Genomic DNA, 19,975 nt, shown 5'->3' with positions numbered 1-19,975 from the left:
GACCTGTAAATAAGCTTGCAATTTAATAATGTACTTTATCACATTGAAAGGCTGTCGCCTTGAGAGAGTTAACATTGATTTGGGGCATTAAGCTGCAGATAATAATTTGTGTGTGCACAAAAGCTGCTTGCCACCTTTTCTTTGCTCATGTTTGTAGTTGAAGGTGAGCTCACAGGAGGTGATGGTTACACAATCATATCATCTCTGAAATAGTCCCAAGAGAAATACCCCACTTTCATCCCCATTTTATAAGTGAGAAAACTGAGAGTCAATGTTTAGGCGCCATAAGAACCTCGCCCCAAGATGGCGATGGCCACCCGAGGGCCTCCACGAGTGATAAACAAGTCCTTATTAGGTGTGAAGGCTGTGTTTCAAGGTGGCCTGATCTTATGCAAGATGTCACGAGCCTATGGAGAGATGATACGTGACATGAGTTCACGGGCTCCTGACAGGGTTTATAAGCTGCACCCGAGAAGGGCTGGCGGGCTCGCCATCTTGACTACACAACTGTTAAGCATCCTGAGAAACTGCTGAGAGAAGGACCGGTTGTTCCGAGTCTTAATCTGCTGGTCAGGGTTGGAGCTGCATAGTCAAGGACATGTGTTAATATCTAAGTGGATTAACAAATGAGTCAGGCTAGAGATATCTCATTTTCTATCAAAAATGAATGTGTGGGTTACATTCATACTCTGTTTTGCGTAGATTACTGGCTATTATTTATTGTAAGAGCTCTTCTCTGATTGTGTAAAGTGAAGGATAAAACTCTTAGTCATGTATTATGTCCTTTCACAAGCCACACCTAGGTGCTTGTTTCTTTTTATTTTTATTTCAAGTATCTTGAGACAAGGTTCATTCTGTAGTCCTGGTCAAAATGAAACAATGCCAACAAACGGGATGCATGTTGTGTAACTCTGAATATGGTCTGAATCTTGTACCAAATTATTAAAGTTAACCTCTTAAACTTGACAAATGCCTGATCTAGTACCATGGGATCCAACAATCCGTCAAGGCCCATCTGTGTCCTTTAGACCAAAAAATTATAGTCTGGGCTCAGCCTCTGGCCTCAGTGTGTACCTCAGACGTTGTTGCTCAAGAAACAAGCACATAGCCAGGCATGGAGACACACAATTTTAATCCCTAGCACTTAGGAAGCAGAGCAACAGTCCTCTGTGAGGTCCAAGGACAGGTCCGGTCTACATAGCAAGTGTGCGGTCTGTGTATGTGTGTCTATGTCTGTGTGTGTGTGCACGTGCGTGTGGCATAGATGTGCATGTAGACATCATCCATGCTCTGCTGTACTTGTGGAAGTCGAGGATAAAATTTAGGGAATCAGTTATCTTTGTGTGCCTTGTTTTGAGGCAGGGTCCCTCTTGTGGACTCATTGATGCTTCCATGCTGGGCCAACTGGCCCAGGAGCTTCTGGACTGTTCTACTGCTTCTGCCTTCCATGTTGTTAGAGGAGTTCTAAGACCACAGATGTACCTCTCCTCACGTGGTTTCAGGGATCTAAACTCAGGTCATCAGGGCCCCTATGGCAAGTCTTTCACCGTCGTCCACATAGGCAGAAATATATGATGCTGATTTTTCTATTAGGAAGCTGCCTAACTGAATAAAATGTTAATGTTATGTCCTATGATAATATTTGTACCTTTTATTTATGACAGATCTGCAGAAACTCTTAATGCACTAATTTATTTGAACTTTATATTTTTGTGAGTTCTGCCAAAAAAAAAAAAATCAGTTTATAGATAAGAAAATAAAACTCAAGAAAGGTACATAAATGGCCCAAGAGTCCTTGTGGACAGTTACAAATGCAGAATTTTTAAGTTTATTCTCTCTGTCTTCTGTATGCAGGGTTCCATCAATGAATTACATGAGAAGGGGTCTATCAACTCTAATGTTGTATTTTTAGGTTTAAATGTTTTTTTTAAACCATAAGGAGGTTAGGCCTTTTTACACTTAACACTAGCTTCTTTTAAAGCTAGCTACCGAGAAAAAAAAAAAAAGTATTGTTCATCTTAGTGAGAATGTAGTCCTAGTATTTTGGGACCATTGATCAGATTTATTTACTGGAAATTTTTTGAAAAGACAAAATTCCACTGAAAGTCTCATTCCTGCCTATAAAAATTGCATCACATGTGAAATGCACTGGAGCATCTTAGCCAGAGACAAAATGAATGCAAAGACCCTGCCTGTCAACACACAAATGGTCAACATTCATGGATAGGAAATACTCACCTATATCCATTTCCTGCTTGAAAGTAGCAAACGACTTCATTGCTTTTTGTCAGTGTGCTCTGGAAACTCCTCAAACCTTCCCGAGTAGAGAGTGAGCTGTAAACAGAGGAAAGAGTACATCTATTTGGGGGCTGCTCTCTGATTGCTTCCAGAAAAACAAAAACAAAACAAACAAACAAACAAACAAAAGGAAACCAAAAAAAAAAAAACCCAAATCAAAAACATGTCACTGTTCAGTAGTTGAGAAGAAAAATGAATTAAAGATATTGTTGGTACGGTGTTAGTCATGTGTAGTTATCTTATATACTACAAGGTCAACCAAACCAAACCTAGGTTGGTGAACATGATTAAAATTCTTCATTACAGCCATTTAAGTGGTAGCACTCACCCTTTAATCCCAGCACTTTGGGAGGCAGAGGCAGGGGATTTCTGAGTTCGAGGCCAGCCTGGTCTACAGAGTGAGTTCCAGGCCAGCCAGGGCTACACAGAGAAACCCTGTGTGAAAGAAAAAAAAAAAAGAAAAGAAAAAACAAACAAAATTCTTCATTAAAAATTATGTCTGTCTGTCTGTCTGTTAAATGTCTTCCTTCTCTAGCTCTCCACCTTACCATTCAATAGAAGGTCTCTTGGTGAACATAAAACTTAACATTCCAGCTGTACTGGCTAGCCAATAAGGTCCACAGATCTTCCTGTCTCTCTGGCCCTTTGTGCTGCAGCTAGAGGGCCTGTGTTACCACACCTGTCTTTTACCTGGACTACTAGGAATTCAAACTCAGATCCTCAGGCTTGTACGGTAAGCCACTATGCTGAGTCCAACCATCTTTGCATCCCCAACATGCCTTTCTTTCTTGCTTTTTCTTCCCTCTCTCTCTCTCTCTCTCCCCTTCCTTCCTTCTTGTCTGTCTGTCTTTTTTTATTTGAGAATTTCATACATGTATATAATGTGTTTTGATCAAATCCACTGCCATTCCCTCCCCCTCCAGTTTCTCTTATTCCTCTCCACAGCTTTTTCCCTTTAGACTTCTTGTGTGAAATCTCTTCTTTAAAACCTATGAGTCCACTTAGTGTTGTCTAAATTTTTTTTAAATAAAATTATAAAATATACAATTATAGCTTTCTTATGCCATAATTTTTACAAATATTTATTGGTCACTGAACATATGTATGCACACTTATATAAAGACATTTCTTTGACATGTGGGTCCTGCTTTGAGGGACTTGCACGCCTAATAGGAAGACAAAGGCAATGACAGCTCGACCAGGGGATGATCGATGCAGATTACTAAGTCAGAGCCTTACTTGCCCTGGGTTTCCTCTGTAATCAATGTTTACAACCTAAGCTAATGAATAGCTGTAATCTTAAATTATGCTCTGACCCAGGAGTAATGCATATGTGTTTGTACTGTATATGAAACACATTTGCTGAAAACAGCAAATAGGACTCAAAAACAATCTTCTAAATAAATATCTCCTATAAATATTGAAAGGGCATTTGGATATTGCTTGGTTGTATATGTTTGTTATCTGGCTCCATTGAGGTCAGTTGGAGTCAGTGACTTAATCCCTTCTAAGGCGGTATTAAAGATTCTTAAAGTACCCCATTCCTTCCCTCATGGGATGCTTTCTGTGCTGTTTGATAAAGGCAAAGCCAAGTCCTTTATTACTAGAGACAGACATAGAGACATTGGCAGACTCATAAGACTGTTTTCAGATTCAGGCTCATATAACAGACAAACCATGACAGAACACATAGGGCGAGTGCAATACAGAACTCAAATCTGTGCTCACTGGGCTGGAGTGATACTTCAGGGGTTAAAGACTTAGGATCACAACCAAACTGTCAAATCTGGCTTCACTCTTGGTTTAAACAATAGCAAGAAATAGAAAACAATTGCTTTGATTTCTTTCCTATGTATGACACTAACCCAGTATTATTATTGACTCTGAATTTGTTATTCATGTTCCAAACTTATGCACGTAGAGACAACAACAAAACAAATATTTTATATATATATATGTAGCATTGGTGTATGTGTGTGTGCATGAATGCATGTGTGCATGTGCATGTGTCATGGCATGCCTGTGCCATAGAGTGCATGTGGAGGTTTCAGGAGTTGTTCCTCTCCTGACTCTTTGTGGGAAGGGTGCTATGGATCAAACACAGGTTGGCACACTTTGTGCCAAGAATTGGGTATTGCTTTATTGTCTTCTTTATTTTTACTAGATTATTCCCATTGGACTATTTTCATTTTGCTATATTTAAAAGTAAAATGTATTAAAATACACATAAAGTTAATCTCCCTACACACTTGAAGTATATGGACCAATATTATTATTTCCACATTATTCTACAGACAATCTCTAGAATGCTTTCATGCTTTGAAATGAAATGCTATACACATTGAACAACTCCACAGATACCACATAGCTTCTCAGATTCTCTCTCAAGTGGTCAAGTTTTAATATTCTTCTTTTTTCCTATTGGACATTGATAGTACAATTTGTGTGGCTTGTCCCTTGCTTAGGTAACCTGCACCAAAATTATCTTATTCTAACTGAAATTCTATACTTCTCATTTTATTAGAAGATATTTAAACTATAGAGTTGGCCTCTGATTAGTATTCTGACACAATTCATGTTTGGTTTGACAGGAGTTAGTCACTTTTTTCACTTCGGGACTACAAAAAACATAGACTATCCAAAAGCCATGCACAGTAATTTTCCTGCACGGGACAGAAAAAAACCAACTCCATGGTTAAAAGTAACAAAAATTGCTGCAATCTATCACCTTGAAAGGAGCCTAAAGGCTCACTTTTTGTTTTTACTCTTAGTTGCTTGTGTTTGGAGGTACATGTATGTCACATGGTGTGTAGAGGGCAGAGTATAACTTCCCAGAGTTGGGAGTCAGTTCTTTCTACCATATGGGATCTGGGGAATCAGCAAGCTTGGCAGCAAGTGCCTATACTCACAGAGCCATGTCAAGTGGGTCCTCATGCATTCCTCTAACTGACCACTAAGTCCTGATTGGAATAGGAAACAGAAGGAACTGTGTTTAGAAATTTTCTTAATATGACTGTGAGACTTGATGTGGAAGTAAGTCCTGTTTTCAAAGTTCTTGTAGAGGGCTCTCCTTCATCTAAAGATAAGAAAGTGATATCTGAGTCTAGAGACTATGATTATACTTTTAAAACAATTTACTCCCTGAACTTCCCCTTGAGTAGTGTTTTTTGTCTGTGGTCTGTGCTGTCAGATACTGCTGACATTCCATGTTTGCCACTGTCCTCATCCTTACTGATCTGGTGACAATCCATTAGTCACGACAGTTGTATCCCAATTATGGCAGCTGCTCTATTACTTCAGTCTATAGAACGGAAAGCCAAACCCTGCTTTCCTAAGTGAGAAACACATTCCCAACTCACCAGTCTTATATAGTCTCACTAAAAGTGACTTCTGCATAGGATAGCAGGTCTCAACTTGTTGGTTTCTGACCCCTTTGAGGATCACATATCAGATATTTACATTACAATTCAGTTACAAAATTACAGTTACGAAATAGTAATGAGATACTTTCATGGTTGGAGGTCACTACAACATGAAGAACTGTATTAAAGGGTCTCAACATTAGGATGGTTGAGAACCACTGCTCTAGGAAACCATGCTAACTGCCCTTGCTATTTTTTCTTGCTCCAGTCTTAGAAATGAGTATAGAGGCCTTAACTTCCTGCTGTTCCTGGAGTTTACATGGGCAGAGTTGAGAAACTGGATCACATTTGTTTATTTTTATTTCCTGCATCTTTAAGCTCCTAGATCCTTGGTTCTATGAGATGGTTGAGTCCATAAAACACTTGCTATGCCAGCATGAGGATCTGACTTTCGATCCAGAGCACCCACATTCAAAAAGCCAGGCATAGCAGTGTGCTTCTGTAATCCAAAAACCAAATGAACGGGAAACAGGGGGATCATGGGTGGGGTTTGCTGGCCAGCACGTCTGGTCGAATTACTGAGCTCTGAATTATTGGAGACAAGTCTCAAACAATAAGGTGGGTGGTGAGTGAGGAAGACACTCAATTTGACTTTTGGCCTTCACATACACATGGGCAAATCTGTACACTTACACGGACATGGACGGTCATGGACATACGACATAGACACATTCTGGACTCTGATGGAAGCCTCTTAAATCATTCTCTTGGCTAGAATCTAATATTAATCTATATTTTTCAACTTCATTATCTTCATTTAGCTAAGTGATTTCTTGTAGTAGACAGTGTGAATAATGCCTACTGCCAAGCGGTGTCCTTTGCTTCTCTCCGGCTTTGTGCTGTTAGTGAGCAGAGGACAGACCAGAAGCTCTGGCTTGATTGTCTAGACTTTCTCTATTCCTAGACAGTAGCATCACAGCTATTTTCTACTGTCCACAAGATAGCAGCTGTGGACCATGGCTTGCGCTCCTGACACCATGATGTGATAGTTTCTGCAGCTGACTCAAAAGATGGTCCCGAGTTTGTAACTCTGAACCCTGTGATTCTGTGAAGATCCAGGAACATTATGTTTCACACCTCTATCTAACTAGATTGAAGACTTTTTTGAATGTTCTCAAAGGATAGATTATATCGGGGAAAATAATTTCCATTGCATTCTCTGTATACCTCGCATAAATATGCTTTAGAACGGTTTTCTTGACACATAGACATTTACAGTCTTAATGCTGCCTGATGTGGAAGGCTTCTGATGGTCTCCATTTCTAGCCATGTCCTCTGTGAACTTAGCATCCCTTTAGGGCTTGGGCCGGAGTCCCTCTGTGGCCTACAATACGGAATGTTTCCCTATAGGACCAGAACCCAATGTCAAAAGGGAAGATAAATTGGCCTGGCTTTTGCATAGAGCCAACTGAGGCAGGGGGCTATATTTTTTTGAGCCTGAAATGGGAACTCTATAGTCTGATAAAAACAAAGCCATCAACACACGAAGCCAAGTCAGAAGGACTCTCGACTTTCCCACCACGCCCAGCCATTCATCACTGACCAGGTCAGTCTTTATCAATATTTTTGCCTCGATTTTTCTCATTTTCTTTATATTATAGACAGTATCAAAATGAGAGGACTGTTTAGGATTGACAGTTACAAATGGTGCTTTTGAGCAGATTTTACATTTGCTCTCACCTTAGTTGGGCAATGGATCAGGTGACAGAGAAGAAATATGATAGAGAGGTGGGACGCTGGACATCAGTTTGCTGTTACTGACCACCTTGATGGCATCATTTGTCTGCAAACCTCTTGGCTACATAATGTCAGTTCACGTCATTTCTTTTGCATAGACATAATATTCTCTTAAATGTAATCATTGTGAACTTGTTCCCTCTCACCCGCCGTCCCCTGCTACCTCTGAAGCTTTGTGCAAAGAAACTTGGGTTGCAGACCCTTGGTACCAGAAGGAGGCTACCCCCGCCCTCCACGTATTGGTCTCCCCCCTTCACCTGAGCCTGCAGCACAGTCTCCTGTTCCTTCAGCACTTTGGCCTGAAGTTTCCACTCTGCCGCCTGGTTCAGCAACTGTGAGAAAACAGAATGCATAGAAAGAAAGTCTAGTTGTGATTAAATTGTCCTTTGTTTATCGTATGTATGTAAACCGTCTTTCTTCTTATGCTCCTCTCCATTAAGTAGGTTTTGAGGGGAGAGACTTTGCAAAATTTAAGTTGACAAAGAAAACAATACATGTGTTTGATTCCCAAGGAAACTAATGGCTTTAATTAAAAAAAAAATAAGTATCCAAATCAAGTATGAATCACACAAAATCTAACCTCTTGCCAGTCCCATTGGTCAGAAGTTTCCAAAGCAATCCTCTCTACCATCACTGTCAATCAACCTTAGGTTGAGCATCTCCAGACTTCCCCACCCGGGCATTGCTGCCTGCTTACTATATTAGCACTGGTCCCTTATATTAGCATGCAGTTATTCTCCACCACAGAACACATGATGATTTAAGAAATACACATTCCTTCTTTATCCCTGGTTCTCAACACAGCAATTCAAACATGCATCTGACTCTCCTCAGGGGATCAGTAAAAGGTAGGTCTCCCTTTGGAGAATATAATCTAGGGTGTATGGAGTGTGTGTTGAAATCTCTGCTTTTCTAATACCTGAGAGGGTTGGCTCACAGTGACCCATGCAGCACATTTGAGCAACGGAGATGTTTGATGGGTTGCTCTGAACTCTGCCCTCTGGCACCAAGAGACCTCACTCCACTGCCACAAAGAATCCTTCATATAAGCCACTGCAGTTAGACATGGTTGAGCTGGGAGCTGATGGGTGAGCATGCTGTTTTAACTTAAGATGTACAAATACCTATTAGTCAATATTGATGCATAGCTGTAGTCTTTGGTTTAGGTTTGTCCCAGAGCTCAGAAGGGTTATTTTGAGGCTGTGGTAGAGGTCTGCTATCCCTGCTTTTGGAGCTGACAGGCCCAGCATGTTGGATGTCCTTTATTATTCTGATTGTATGGAGAAACCTCTGGTTTGGACTTGATATCTCATCCATCCAGAAGTGACATGCCATTGCTGCAAGCTGAGGGGAAGGGGGCATGTGTGCAGTGGTCAGGAGGGATAGGTTTTATAAACCAGCCATTAGGATTTGTTGTCCAATTTCACTTTTTTTCTGTCATATTGAAAAGTGGGATTATTTTGCAGTTTTTCTATGGTAACAAATTAAGTGATTCTAGTGTATTTTCAGCCAAACAAAAAGCTTCTGGTCAAATGTCAAGTGAGTCACTTGAGTGAATGGCCTAACAGCTGTCTAACAGATCTCTCAATCCATGTGTGTATGTGCATGTGTGTGTGTGTATGTATGTGTGTGTATGTGTGTATGTATGTATGTATGTATGTATGTATGTATATATGTATGTGTGTATGTATGTATGTGTGTATGTATGTATATATGTATGTGTGTATGTATGTATGTGTGTATGAATGTATGTGTGTATGTATATATGTGTATATGTATGTATGTGTGTATGAATGTATGTGTGTATGTATATATGTGTGTATGTATATATGTGTGTATATGTGTGTATGTATATATGTATGTGTATGTATGTGTGTGTATGCATGTATGTATGTATGTATGTATATATGTATGTGTATATGTATGTATGTGTGTATGAATGTATGTGTGTATGTATGTATGTGTGTATGAATGTATGTGTGTATGTATATATGTGTGTATGTATATATGTGTGTATATGTGTGTATGTATGTATATATGTGTGTATGTATGTGTGTGTATGCATGTATGTATGTATGTATGTGTATATGTATGTGTATATGTATGTATGTGTGTATGAATGTATGTGTGTATGTATATATGTGTATATGTATGTATGTGTGTATGAATGTATGTGTGTATGTATATATGTGTGTATATGTGTGTATGTATGTATATATGTTTGTGTTTATTTCTGTGTTTGTATATGTGAGTATGTATGTATATATGTATGTGTGTATGTATGTGTGTATGTGTGTATGTATGTGTGTATGTATGTATGTGTGTATGTATGTATGTGTGTATGTATATATGTGTGTGTATGTGTGTATGTATGTATATATGTATGTGTGTATGTATATATGTGTGTATATGTGAGTATGTATGTATATATGTATGTGTGTATGTATATATGTATGTGTGTATGTATGTGTGTATGTATGTATGTGTGTATGTATGTATGTATGTGTGTATGTATATATGTGTGTGTATGTGTGTATGTATGTATATATGTATGTGTGTGTATGTATGTATGTGTGTGTATATATATGTGTGTATGTATGTGTTTATGTATGTGTGTGTATGTATGTATGTGTTTATGTATGTGTGTATGTGTGTATGTATGTATGTATGTGTATGTATGTATGTATGTATGCGTGTATGTGTGTGTGTGTACACATACATCTTTTCCTCCTTTCCCCATCTCTCTCTCCCTCTAGCAATGCTGCTGACACATACCTCTGAATTCTTGCAGTGTCACAGAGAGTTTAGGCTTAGGGAAAGATGCATGTGGATTAGAAACACATTGCCATCTCTTAGCAGTGTAAAACCTTAGCCATGTGTCCTCTTTGGGCCTCAGTTCTGTTATCTGTGCAATGGCCCTGTAGTTTCTGGGGGCTACGTGGAGTAAAGAGAAGTAAAAAAATACCACCACCCAGTTCCTGCAGTCACTCAGCAGTCAGCCTTGATCACACCTCCTCTCTGTTATCCTCTTTGAACTGGCAGATGCGAGAATCTTGAAGGAATGCTTCCCTGTCTCCATGTCTTTTTCTTAGCGGCCATCTCCACAATCCAAGCCATCATTAGCACATCTCATGTTCACTGTTCTGGGACCACCTCCCCATCATCTTGTTTCTATTCCATTTCCATCCAGGAGGCACATTAATCTTTTACATATGGAAAACCAATCGCGTTATCTCCTTTTCTAAACATGCTCAGTTATTCCCCATTATAGTTGGAATAAAAGTCAACTCTCTCTCCAAGTCCTACAAAGCTGCACAGTTGAGCCTGCTTACTCCCATATCCTGAACATTTCTCTACTTGCTGCACCTGCTGAAGATTTGTCTGTTTTGTGTATTAGGATGCTAAATACTGGCCCTGGTTGCCTAGGGGATAAGAATCTTCACACACACACACACACACACACACACACACACACACACACACCCCAAATAATACTATGTGACATTACTCCATTAATTTAACTATTAGTTAAATAAAGATGCCTACAGCCTATAGCTGGGCAGAGGAGAGGTAGGTGGGATTTGGTTCCCAGGCTTGGGGTCTGAGGAGGATGAGGAGGAGAGAAGAGGATTGAGAGAGGAGAAGATACCATGGGTTAGATGGATCATGAAAACATGGCCATGAGGGCTAGCTAATTGAAGTTAAGAGTGAACATGGCAGAACATGGCAAGTCAGACCTCGGGGCTGTTGATAGGGAAGTAGATGCTAATACCTTAGAGGATAGATACCTGCCCAGCTCTAGTGCTTTAAAGGCTTTTATGAATATAAAGGTTTTGTGTCTTTCATCTGGGAACTAAATGATCTAAGGCAGGGTATGAACCCCAGATTAAATATTTTTACATCTAGCATCTCTTTTTTCCCCGACTCCCTGAGGCCATGCTGGATCTAACATCGAGCCTTTCACTGACACACACCCTTGCTGGAGAAGACTCTCATGAGGTAGTTCCTTAAGAGGCAGAACATTGCTGGCACATCCTCTCCACCTGTCCTCATCACTCAGTCTATGTAAGTCCCCTGCTCCAGCGCCATTTCAGTTCCTCCTTGTTTGCCTGATGACTTACTATTATCTAAATAACCTTCCCTGTTTGCTCACTGCTGAGCATCCTTTTCCACACGTCTCTAATCTGCCTGGTAGGAGGTGGCCCTTCTCTGTCTCATTCACAGCTATAATCTAGCACCTAAAATGCTCTCAGCAGATAATAGGCACTTGAAAAACACTTGTTGAGTATGTTGAATGACTATTTTGTGTGAATAATGGTACAGGCCCAGTGTTTCCTACTGGGCTAGCCCATTTACTTCTTCATCGGTGTGTGGGCTTTTACATGAGTGAAGTGATCTTCTGCCACTGTCAGATAGCTTTCCTAGAGAGCCTCTGAGGAAGCGATACATTACATATTCACACCAACTAAAAGGATAAATACATATTCCTTCTCCCGTCTGTGCCGCTCCTCTGCTTCCTGCATCATTTCTTGAGCCTCTTCAAGTTTCGCATCCACCAGCTTCTGCTGCAGTTCTCGGTGTTTGAATATTTTGTCCAGATGCTAAGGGGGAAGAACGTATAAAAGCCGGGCCTGGGATCAATGCATAGAAATGTAAAAATAGGAAACAATTCTCACAATACAAATTTCCTAGTTTTTCAATTTCTAAGGAATAGACAACCCGGCCTCACTAAAGGCCATAAGTTGGTGAGGGTCTCCAACTTGCCGCTATCCAGAGATAGCTTCAAATGGTGGTGATGTCAGAGGTCAGCAGCATTAATGCCTAAAGTTTACCAACATGACTTTTCCCAATTTGGAAGACAGTTGATATGATGCTATTCATTATGCTAAACCTTCCAGATAATGCTCCACTGTACTCTGGCTTGGTATTACGGCCCTTTTCATGATTGTAGGACTACTTTTTAACAATAACACAAATAATATTTGTCATAGTGAATTTTCATCACAGAGTACCAGCATATGATCCCTTGATGTGTGGGACAGAGATACGGACTCCCGAATGCTTACTCAGCTGCTTTGATGCTGCCCAAATGTTAAATGCTTGGTATCTAGCTTGACACTATTGGGATATCGTAGAAAATTTCAGAGGTGGGGTTTTCTAGGAGACCTTCTGGTCTTTGGCAGTTACTGCCCACCCCTACCTTCCCAGTTACCATGAAGTGAGCATCTCAGCTTGGCCACACCTTTCTCACCATGTCTATGTGCTACTTTGACATAGGCCCCAAAATGATGGGGTCACTTGCTTATGGACTGAAACCTTCACATCTGTGAACCATAACAAGCTTTTCTTTCAATAAGCTGTCTCGTAAGTAGTTCTTATAAGAGAAAAAAAAGCTGACTAACCTTTAGAGATAACATGACCTGGCCTCAGCCCTGAACTGACAGTCATTCACTGTCTTCCTGACCTCTGGACCACCTCTGTTTGAAGGGTGGCTGACTGGCTAAGAGGCCTCATCGGAAAGGAGACACACAGAATGTTGTATTGGGATTTAAATAGAACCAGTGCTGGGAACATGAAACTAATATTCCAGGCCATTCCTAGCTGAGCTCTGTTTTGTGGAGAGCAGACATTTTCCCATCGGCTCTTTTTTTCTTCTCCATCCTTACTTCTATCCTGGATGGTGTCAAGCCTTCTCACAAGAGAAGACAGTAGCTAGGCGCTATGGCTCACTATGAAGAGTTTCCTGATTTCCCTAAATTCTATGGCTGTGTGCTACCAACTCAAGTATTGTTTTCTTGATAAAATCTTGCCACATTACCAACCCAGTCACTTGTTATATTATTAACATAAAATACTGAAAATAAAAATCTTAGTGACTATGAGTGATATTCTCCCTATGCCACTGTCTTCATACATAAAGACAGCAAGTGCTATGGCTAATATTAATAATTTGGTGAGATCCAGAGTCACTGGGGGGAGAGGATTCTGGGCATGCCTCTGAGGGACTGTTTGCATTGGATTAACTTCTGGGCTTGCCTGTGACAGATCATCTAGCTTGATGAGGTTAATTGAGGTGAGAGGCCCACCTTAATTGTGAGCAATGCCATTTCATGGTCTGGGGTCCTGGACTGAATAAAGATGAGAAAGTAGGCTGGGTATAAGAATCCTGTATTCTGTTTTCTGTCTGTGGACCAGTGTGACCAACTGTCTACCTGACCCTGCCCCCATCTCTGTAAGGAGCCGCAATATAATCTGCCACCCCAAGTTGGATGTAAACAATTATCTGTGCAGCCGCTAGGCAGAAAGGCGTGCCAAAGTCACTGAATGTTGGGTGGTGAGCGAACAGCCAATCAGAAGTGAATAAGTCACTCTAGACTGTATTTAAGCCAGACCCCTTCCACAGCTCACCCCTTCCGAGTTTTTCCACGTGTGTGATACAGATTAAAAAGCCTCGTTTTGCAGTAACTACCCGATCTCTGCGTCTCGTGCTTTCTCTCCCACGGATGCAAGGCTCGGGGGTGCGAGTTAGACATCTCTTCCCCTCCTCCTGCCATACTTTCCGTGCCACGATGGAACAGTCCTCCAAAACTGTAAGCCAGAATTTACCTTTCCTCCCCTATGTTGCTTCTTAGTAGATATTTGGGCACAGCAAGGCACAGAGCTGCTTACATAGATAGTGTTCTGTGCTTGATAGTAAAGTTGAGACATGTGACATATTGTGTGCGAAGTATATGACCTAATACATTGCTTGACACAAATTAGGCACTAAATAAATAATATTATGGTTATTACATTATTAGTGTTACTATCAGCTTGTTAATTGAGATGACACTGTGAGCCCAATGAAGAGAACAGGGTTCTCTCTTGTCTACATGGGAAGGATTTTTAAAGGACCCAAGGACTTTGCAGGATGATTGTGCCCACAGCCCAGCACTTTCTGTTTCCTGCTCAGCCAGGTGTTTTGTAGGACTGTCTGTTTTTATTTTGGTTAGTAAAAGAAATCCAATCATAACAATTAACAGTTGAGAGGACTGAGGTGAATTTCTTCTTAACCAAGCCCCTCCCTCTCGGGGCCTGTGGAGAGTTCTGCTAGCTGTTTGATGTTGTTTTTACCTCCTCTCTGAGCTCGTACTGGTCAATGATGCTTTTCAGTTTTTCTGCAAGCTCTGTGTTCTCCTGGCATAGCTTCATGTTGCGCTCACTCTGCTGTTCTATCTGAGTCTGGATATCCGTCAGGGTAGTCTGAAAGTGACTTGTGATCTCTTTCCTCTTCTCCTCTTCCTCTCGTGCTCGTTGGAGGGTTTCCTCCTGTGCATGAACAGAAGACATTTTGCGCTGGTTTAGAGGTGCCCATGATTTAGAGAGCTCAGGATAATGTCACCAAAAGAAGCAATGTACAGAGTAAACAGAGTGGTTCTTTTTTTGTTTTCTGCAGCTAAAGTTGCCCAATCTCCAAATAAAAGTCTGAACTGCTGAATGCAGTCACTTAGGGCTGCTGGGCTCGGTCATGAGAAGGCTTCCTTTAAAACTGAAGAGTCTCCCACTGAGTGAATGACCTGCAGAGACTTCTGGGAGTCACATAGTCACATTGAGACTTGGATCTTTTAGCTGTGGGGGGTGGGGGGGAAAGGCCATTGACAGATGGGATTAGGGGTGTGGCAGGGGAAGGGTGGTGGTGGTGGTGTGTAGCAGAGAGAAATAGATGTAATGCTATTCTATAAAACCATGAAATATTAACCCCACAGTTGTATCACCCAGATTTTATAAGTGAGATCATAATATAAACTTATTTTTTCTTTTAGGTTTTCTTTTTATTTATGTTTATGTCTCTGTGAATGAATACATGTCGAATCGTGTGGGTACCCAGAGAAGCCAGAAGAAAGCAACGGATCCTCCGAAACTGTAGTTACAGGTGATTGTGAGCTACCTTACATGGATGCTGGGAACTGAACTTGGACCCTCAGCAAGAGCAGCAAGTATTCTCAGTAGTAAAGATATATTATCAGGAAGCTTTAATACAAGCTATTCAAAGGTAGAAAAAGGAATCTTTCCAGATATACTGGGTATTTCATTCCTGGACAATCACTTTGTGTGTCATAAATAAAATATTTGCAACATAAATTTTGAATTAGAAGGTAATAAGGTTGAAATATCCTTAAGTCTAAAATGAAACAATGAGACATTTACCAGCATCCCCACCCTTACCGTTTCTTACCATCTAGGAACTGAAAGTTTTATATTATTCCTGTTCTTTCTCTGACTTCAAAACTCCACATTTGTCACTAACCACTAATACTGTGCCCACATTTCTCTATTTACACCAGGAATTATCTGTGTTATAATTGCTCCTTTCATTCTTTCAGAATAAAGGGTTTGTGCTCGCTACATTATCCCAAAGATAGACACATTTACACGGCTGACAGATGATACACGCTTTTGGATCCCTTTCAGTTCTGGTTAATTGTTAATGGGAACACGCTCTTCACTGTGGGAAAGTGAAATTACACTGCCTACCAACTTCAAATTATGGAACAGGACGTAGAAGGAGAGAATTATTTTAGCAGAAGTAATTGTACAAGTCTTTATTAGAATGGAATAATGTGATCAAAACAAGAACTGATTTGGAAAATATATGCTCTGGAATTTTTAATCTACCACTCATTTCCATCTTTCTTATATAATATTAACACATTGCCTAACTTGTTGGCCATCAGAATTATAATTTCATCACACTGTAACTTCTTAGAGAGATTATAAGAGATTTTGCCTAATCTAAAGATTATTTGAGGTAACATTTATCTCTGTATACTTATTAAATATATATATCACTAAAAATGGTTGCAACTATCGGCTTAAGAGTAACCAGACATATCTGTGATAGTGATTGTCACCTCATTGCTTCTGATATACTTAGAAGTCCCCAAATTATAAATCATATGACTATATAGTCTATGATCTTAATTTTATTTTTATTTATAAATATTCCATGTATTAATGAAAAAGCTATGCCATGATTCTGAGAAAGTCTGATATTTTCCATATCTGAGCATACCTTATTAAACATATGTCAAGCCACTCTGTTCTGACTTATTAAATGGCAGCTTGAGTCTTGTATTATATTGCCTCTCCCTTTAATAGGAGGAAGCCCAAACTATCTTTGAACTTGTGATCCTCCTGCCTCATCCTCCCAAATACCAACCAACATTCTATGTTGTTTTTTTCGACTAGACAAAAATAAATTTTGTCAAATGTTATTCAATTGAGTTCATTGATTAAAGAATGTGCCATCTCTTGGACAATGTCTGAGACAATTTTTAAAATTAATCAAGCATATTGTACAAAGTGAAAATCACTAATGCAAATAAGACCCCAGAGACCAAAGCTGAAAACAAGTTTGTAGACTTCATCATATACCTAGAACTGATGCCACACCTGGCACGTAATCCATAGGTGCTCAGTAACGTTTGTTTAATGGTTAATTCATTATTCACTTGTGTGCAGACACATGAGTAGCTTGGCTGGATGATTGCTATAGTCCTTTCCACATTAAGCTCCTGTGATATTCTGATAACAAATACTACTTATTTCTTTACCAAAATCCTGTTCCTTAAGCCACTACTCACATTGTACTAGAAAGTACAATATAGTTTCAGGCTCAAATTTACTCCTACAAGGATCTGTAGGAGATGCCGAGACAAGTATATGCCTCAAACCTTCACTGGCCTTTATCTAAATTATTAAGGTGTGCCTTTGTGTTTAGCATACTGAAGAAAAAATTTATAAGGAATTAAAATGTACGGAGGTGGAGGAAACTGATCATGCTCTCTTAGCATGTCATGCTCAGGCTGTGCCTACAAAGGCAGGCACACCAAGTTTTGTCTTCTACATATAAGATCTATAGACTCTGGGAGTCTCGGCACTTGGTGTGATGTAACGTAAATTTCTCACCGTTTCCCCTTTTAAACAGATTTTAGCTTGTAGGAAGACATGGAAACAGCATGAGATGTCTTAAATATCCCTAGGAAAATCTTCTATCTTTCAGAGAAAAGCAAGAATGTGGAAATTTGGGAAACTATATAACCACTGAAAGATGAGAGAACCATTTCAAGAGAAGCATCAGAGAGGGAGAAAAATTTTAACTGTAGAGAAACTGCTCCAACCTCTGAGTGACGCCGATCTATACTTGCAGAAGACTGTTAGTAGATACAAAGGCTCTAAAAATAAGACATTGCTAGAAATCGGTTGGAAATAGCCATGGAAAATTACATGTCACATGAGGAGGAGTAACAGCTCAAGTTATGGCTGCTGTCACCATCAGAATAATGGAGGCCAGAATAAAATGGAAGAAGATCCTATCGGTGGGCAAGTGCAACATCCAATAATTACAGTTCTCAATAGGAAGAGCAAATGAATAAATAAACAGGAGACATCTTAAAGATAATAGAAAACCAGAGAACTGAATGGCAGCAGAACTGGAGCCCACAGGCCCTAACTGGGAGATCTTCAGGTAGAGAGGAAATGATGCGGGGAAGGCTGCTGAAGCTTTAGACCAAGTGAGAGAAGCATCAGGAAATTCAAGAATCTGGGCAGAGAGAAAACCACAGTTTTTCTTTTCATTTGTCAAGTAATACAGGTGATAGTAAAGACAAAAGCAGTTCTGTCATCCCATGAGCATCATAAATGCGTAGAATTGTATACATAGAAAATTCTAACTTAAAGATAGGAGAAATAATGGAACTTTCTTAGCTACAGGGTTTCTACAATATAATGTATTATAATTCTACCTCTAAATAGACTAGGAAGTTAAAAGTGTTGATTGTAACCACAGATTAACCACTGTAAATAATGCAATAAGTTATAACTTAAAAATCCAAGAGATAAGTTGAAAGTATAATTTAAATATAATATAATTTAAAGAATCTTTGGATTGGGAGTCAGGAAAAGAATAAAGGAACAGGTGAGAGAGAGAGCAGGAGAGGGAGAGAGAGAGAGAGAGACAGAGACAGAGACAGAGAGACAGACAGACAGACAGACAGACAGAGATGGAAAGTATGCAGCAAACAAGTAAACACTGCATCTATTCTTTAATGTACTCATATCGGTCATTGCTTTATGTGTTAATGGACTGGCACTGCAGTTAAAGGCAGACAGGCTGCATATGAAAAAAATCAATCTGTAGCTTTATCCTGTCTTGCTGAGTTACACTTTGTAGACCCTGGTAGAAAATGAGCAGATAAAAAGAGATATACTGTACAGACAAACAAACAAGAAAGTAAGAAAACTTAAGGGGTTATGTTGATGTCAGATAATGTAAATTTCAAGATAAATATTATCCAATGTTTATGATGACAGAATTATCAGTTTTTTCAGAAAGACTGAAGGTGAATATGAATAAATCCAACATCAGTGCTTCAAGAAGCAAAACTTGATGTATTTGAAAGGAGTAGTCTGTTCTACAGCTAATGCTGGGCTTGTACTGATGGTTCCAATGCTAACTGTCGTGTATGGAATACTGCGTGAACAACAACTGAACAGCATTTTCTTCAAGCATACACTGGGTGTTCATCAAGAGAGCAGATCCATGATTAGCTGTACATATGAAACATGCCGTAGCCCATGAGCAAATAATCAAAGATAAATTAGGGTTTGAATTCTTATTTCGACACTTCATGGCTGTAAAGTGACTGAATAGAATCAGTGAGTTTCCTCATCTGTAGGGATAGGAACTCCCATGAGGCCATTTGTCGGATCAAATGACATAGCATGCACAGTCCTAAGGAGTCAAAGCTACATTTCCCTCCCTTTGAGTCTTTCCAGTGACACATTCCCACCCATCCCTTCTTCACTTTATGGTACTTTTAGAAAGCCAGGAGTCTTTTGTAAACTCAGAACACTACCTCTTGAGTTGAAGATGGAGAAACTTGTCTCCAGGTCCCCATCTAACCTGGACTTCTGGTGGTTCTAGTTCACTTATTGCAAAAAAGCCCAGATTCCCATCCTCTCCAGCTTGCAACGTGAGAGTCACAGTTCAGCACGCTGGCTTCCCATTTCCCAAATGTCCTTACAAAAGTAGTGTCTGATTCATTCCTGAATATCTGAAGCTTTTGGGTCTACCACTGGAAATCGGACTGTGGATGCAAACAACAGACTTATTTAATGAGCCCTGCATCTTACTTTTGAATGGAGCTGGTAATCATATTAAATACACTACTGAGGACCCATGCTGCAATTAATGAGACCCGTGCAGACATAAAGAAGTGATCAGTCTGTTATTTTTAGGCTGAATAATTAAGTCTTGAAGAGTAGTTTTGTGGTTTTCTAAGTAGCTTCTTTTTTCAGACAACTATTAATACTTTGACTGTCCACCTCCCTTTATCATGTCAGTTAAGCTACATGTAGACTTACACGTAGAATTATCATGTAGCTACATGTGTGTCATGTAGAATTCATTATAAATATATAATGTTGAATTTTTACAAAAATGTTAAGAGAAAACTAAGGTATATGGAGCCAGCCCA

At 39.8% G+C, this 19,975-nt stretch overlaps 1 protein-coding gene across 1 annotated transcript in view; it reads right to left on the bottom strand.

Moving 5' to 3' along the window:
- Txlnb (taxilin beta) overlaps positions 1-19,975 on the bottom strand; it is a 48,547-nt gene that overhangs the window by 11,065 nt on the left and 17,507 nt on the right. Inside the window, exons 5-8 of the mRNA XM_076926920.1 lie at positions 14,571-14,765; positions 11,939-12,058; positions 7,715-7,789; positions 2,315-2,334 (exon numbers count right to left, since the gene is read on the bottom strand). Of these exons, the coding sequence (XP_076783035.1) occupies positions 2,315-2,334; positions 7,715-7,789; positions 11,939-12,058; positions 14,571-14,765 (410 nt within the window). The remainder of the gene's footprint in view (positions 1-2,314; positions 2,335-7,714; positions 7,790-11,938; positions 12,059-14,570; positions 14,766-19,975) is intronic.

The sequence above is a fragment of the Arvicanthis niloticus genome, chromosome 28 (genome assembly GCF_011762505.2).
Source record: "Arvicanthis niloticus isolate mArvNil1 chromosome 28, mArvNil1.pat.X, whole genome shotgun sequence".
Lineage (NCBI taxonomy): Eukaryota > Metazoa > Chordata > Mammalia > Rodentia > Muridae > Arvicanthis > Arvicanthis niloticus.
The sequence above is the reverse complement of the archived record's forward strand: the minus strand, read 5'-3'. Positions and strand labels throughout refer to the sequence as shown.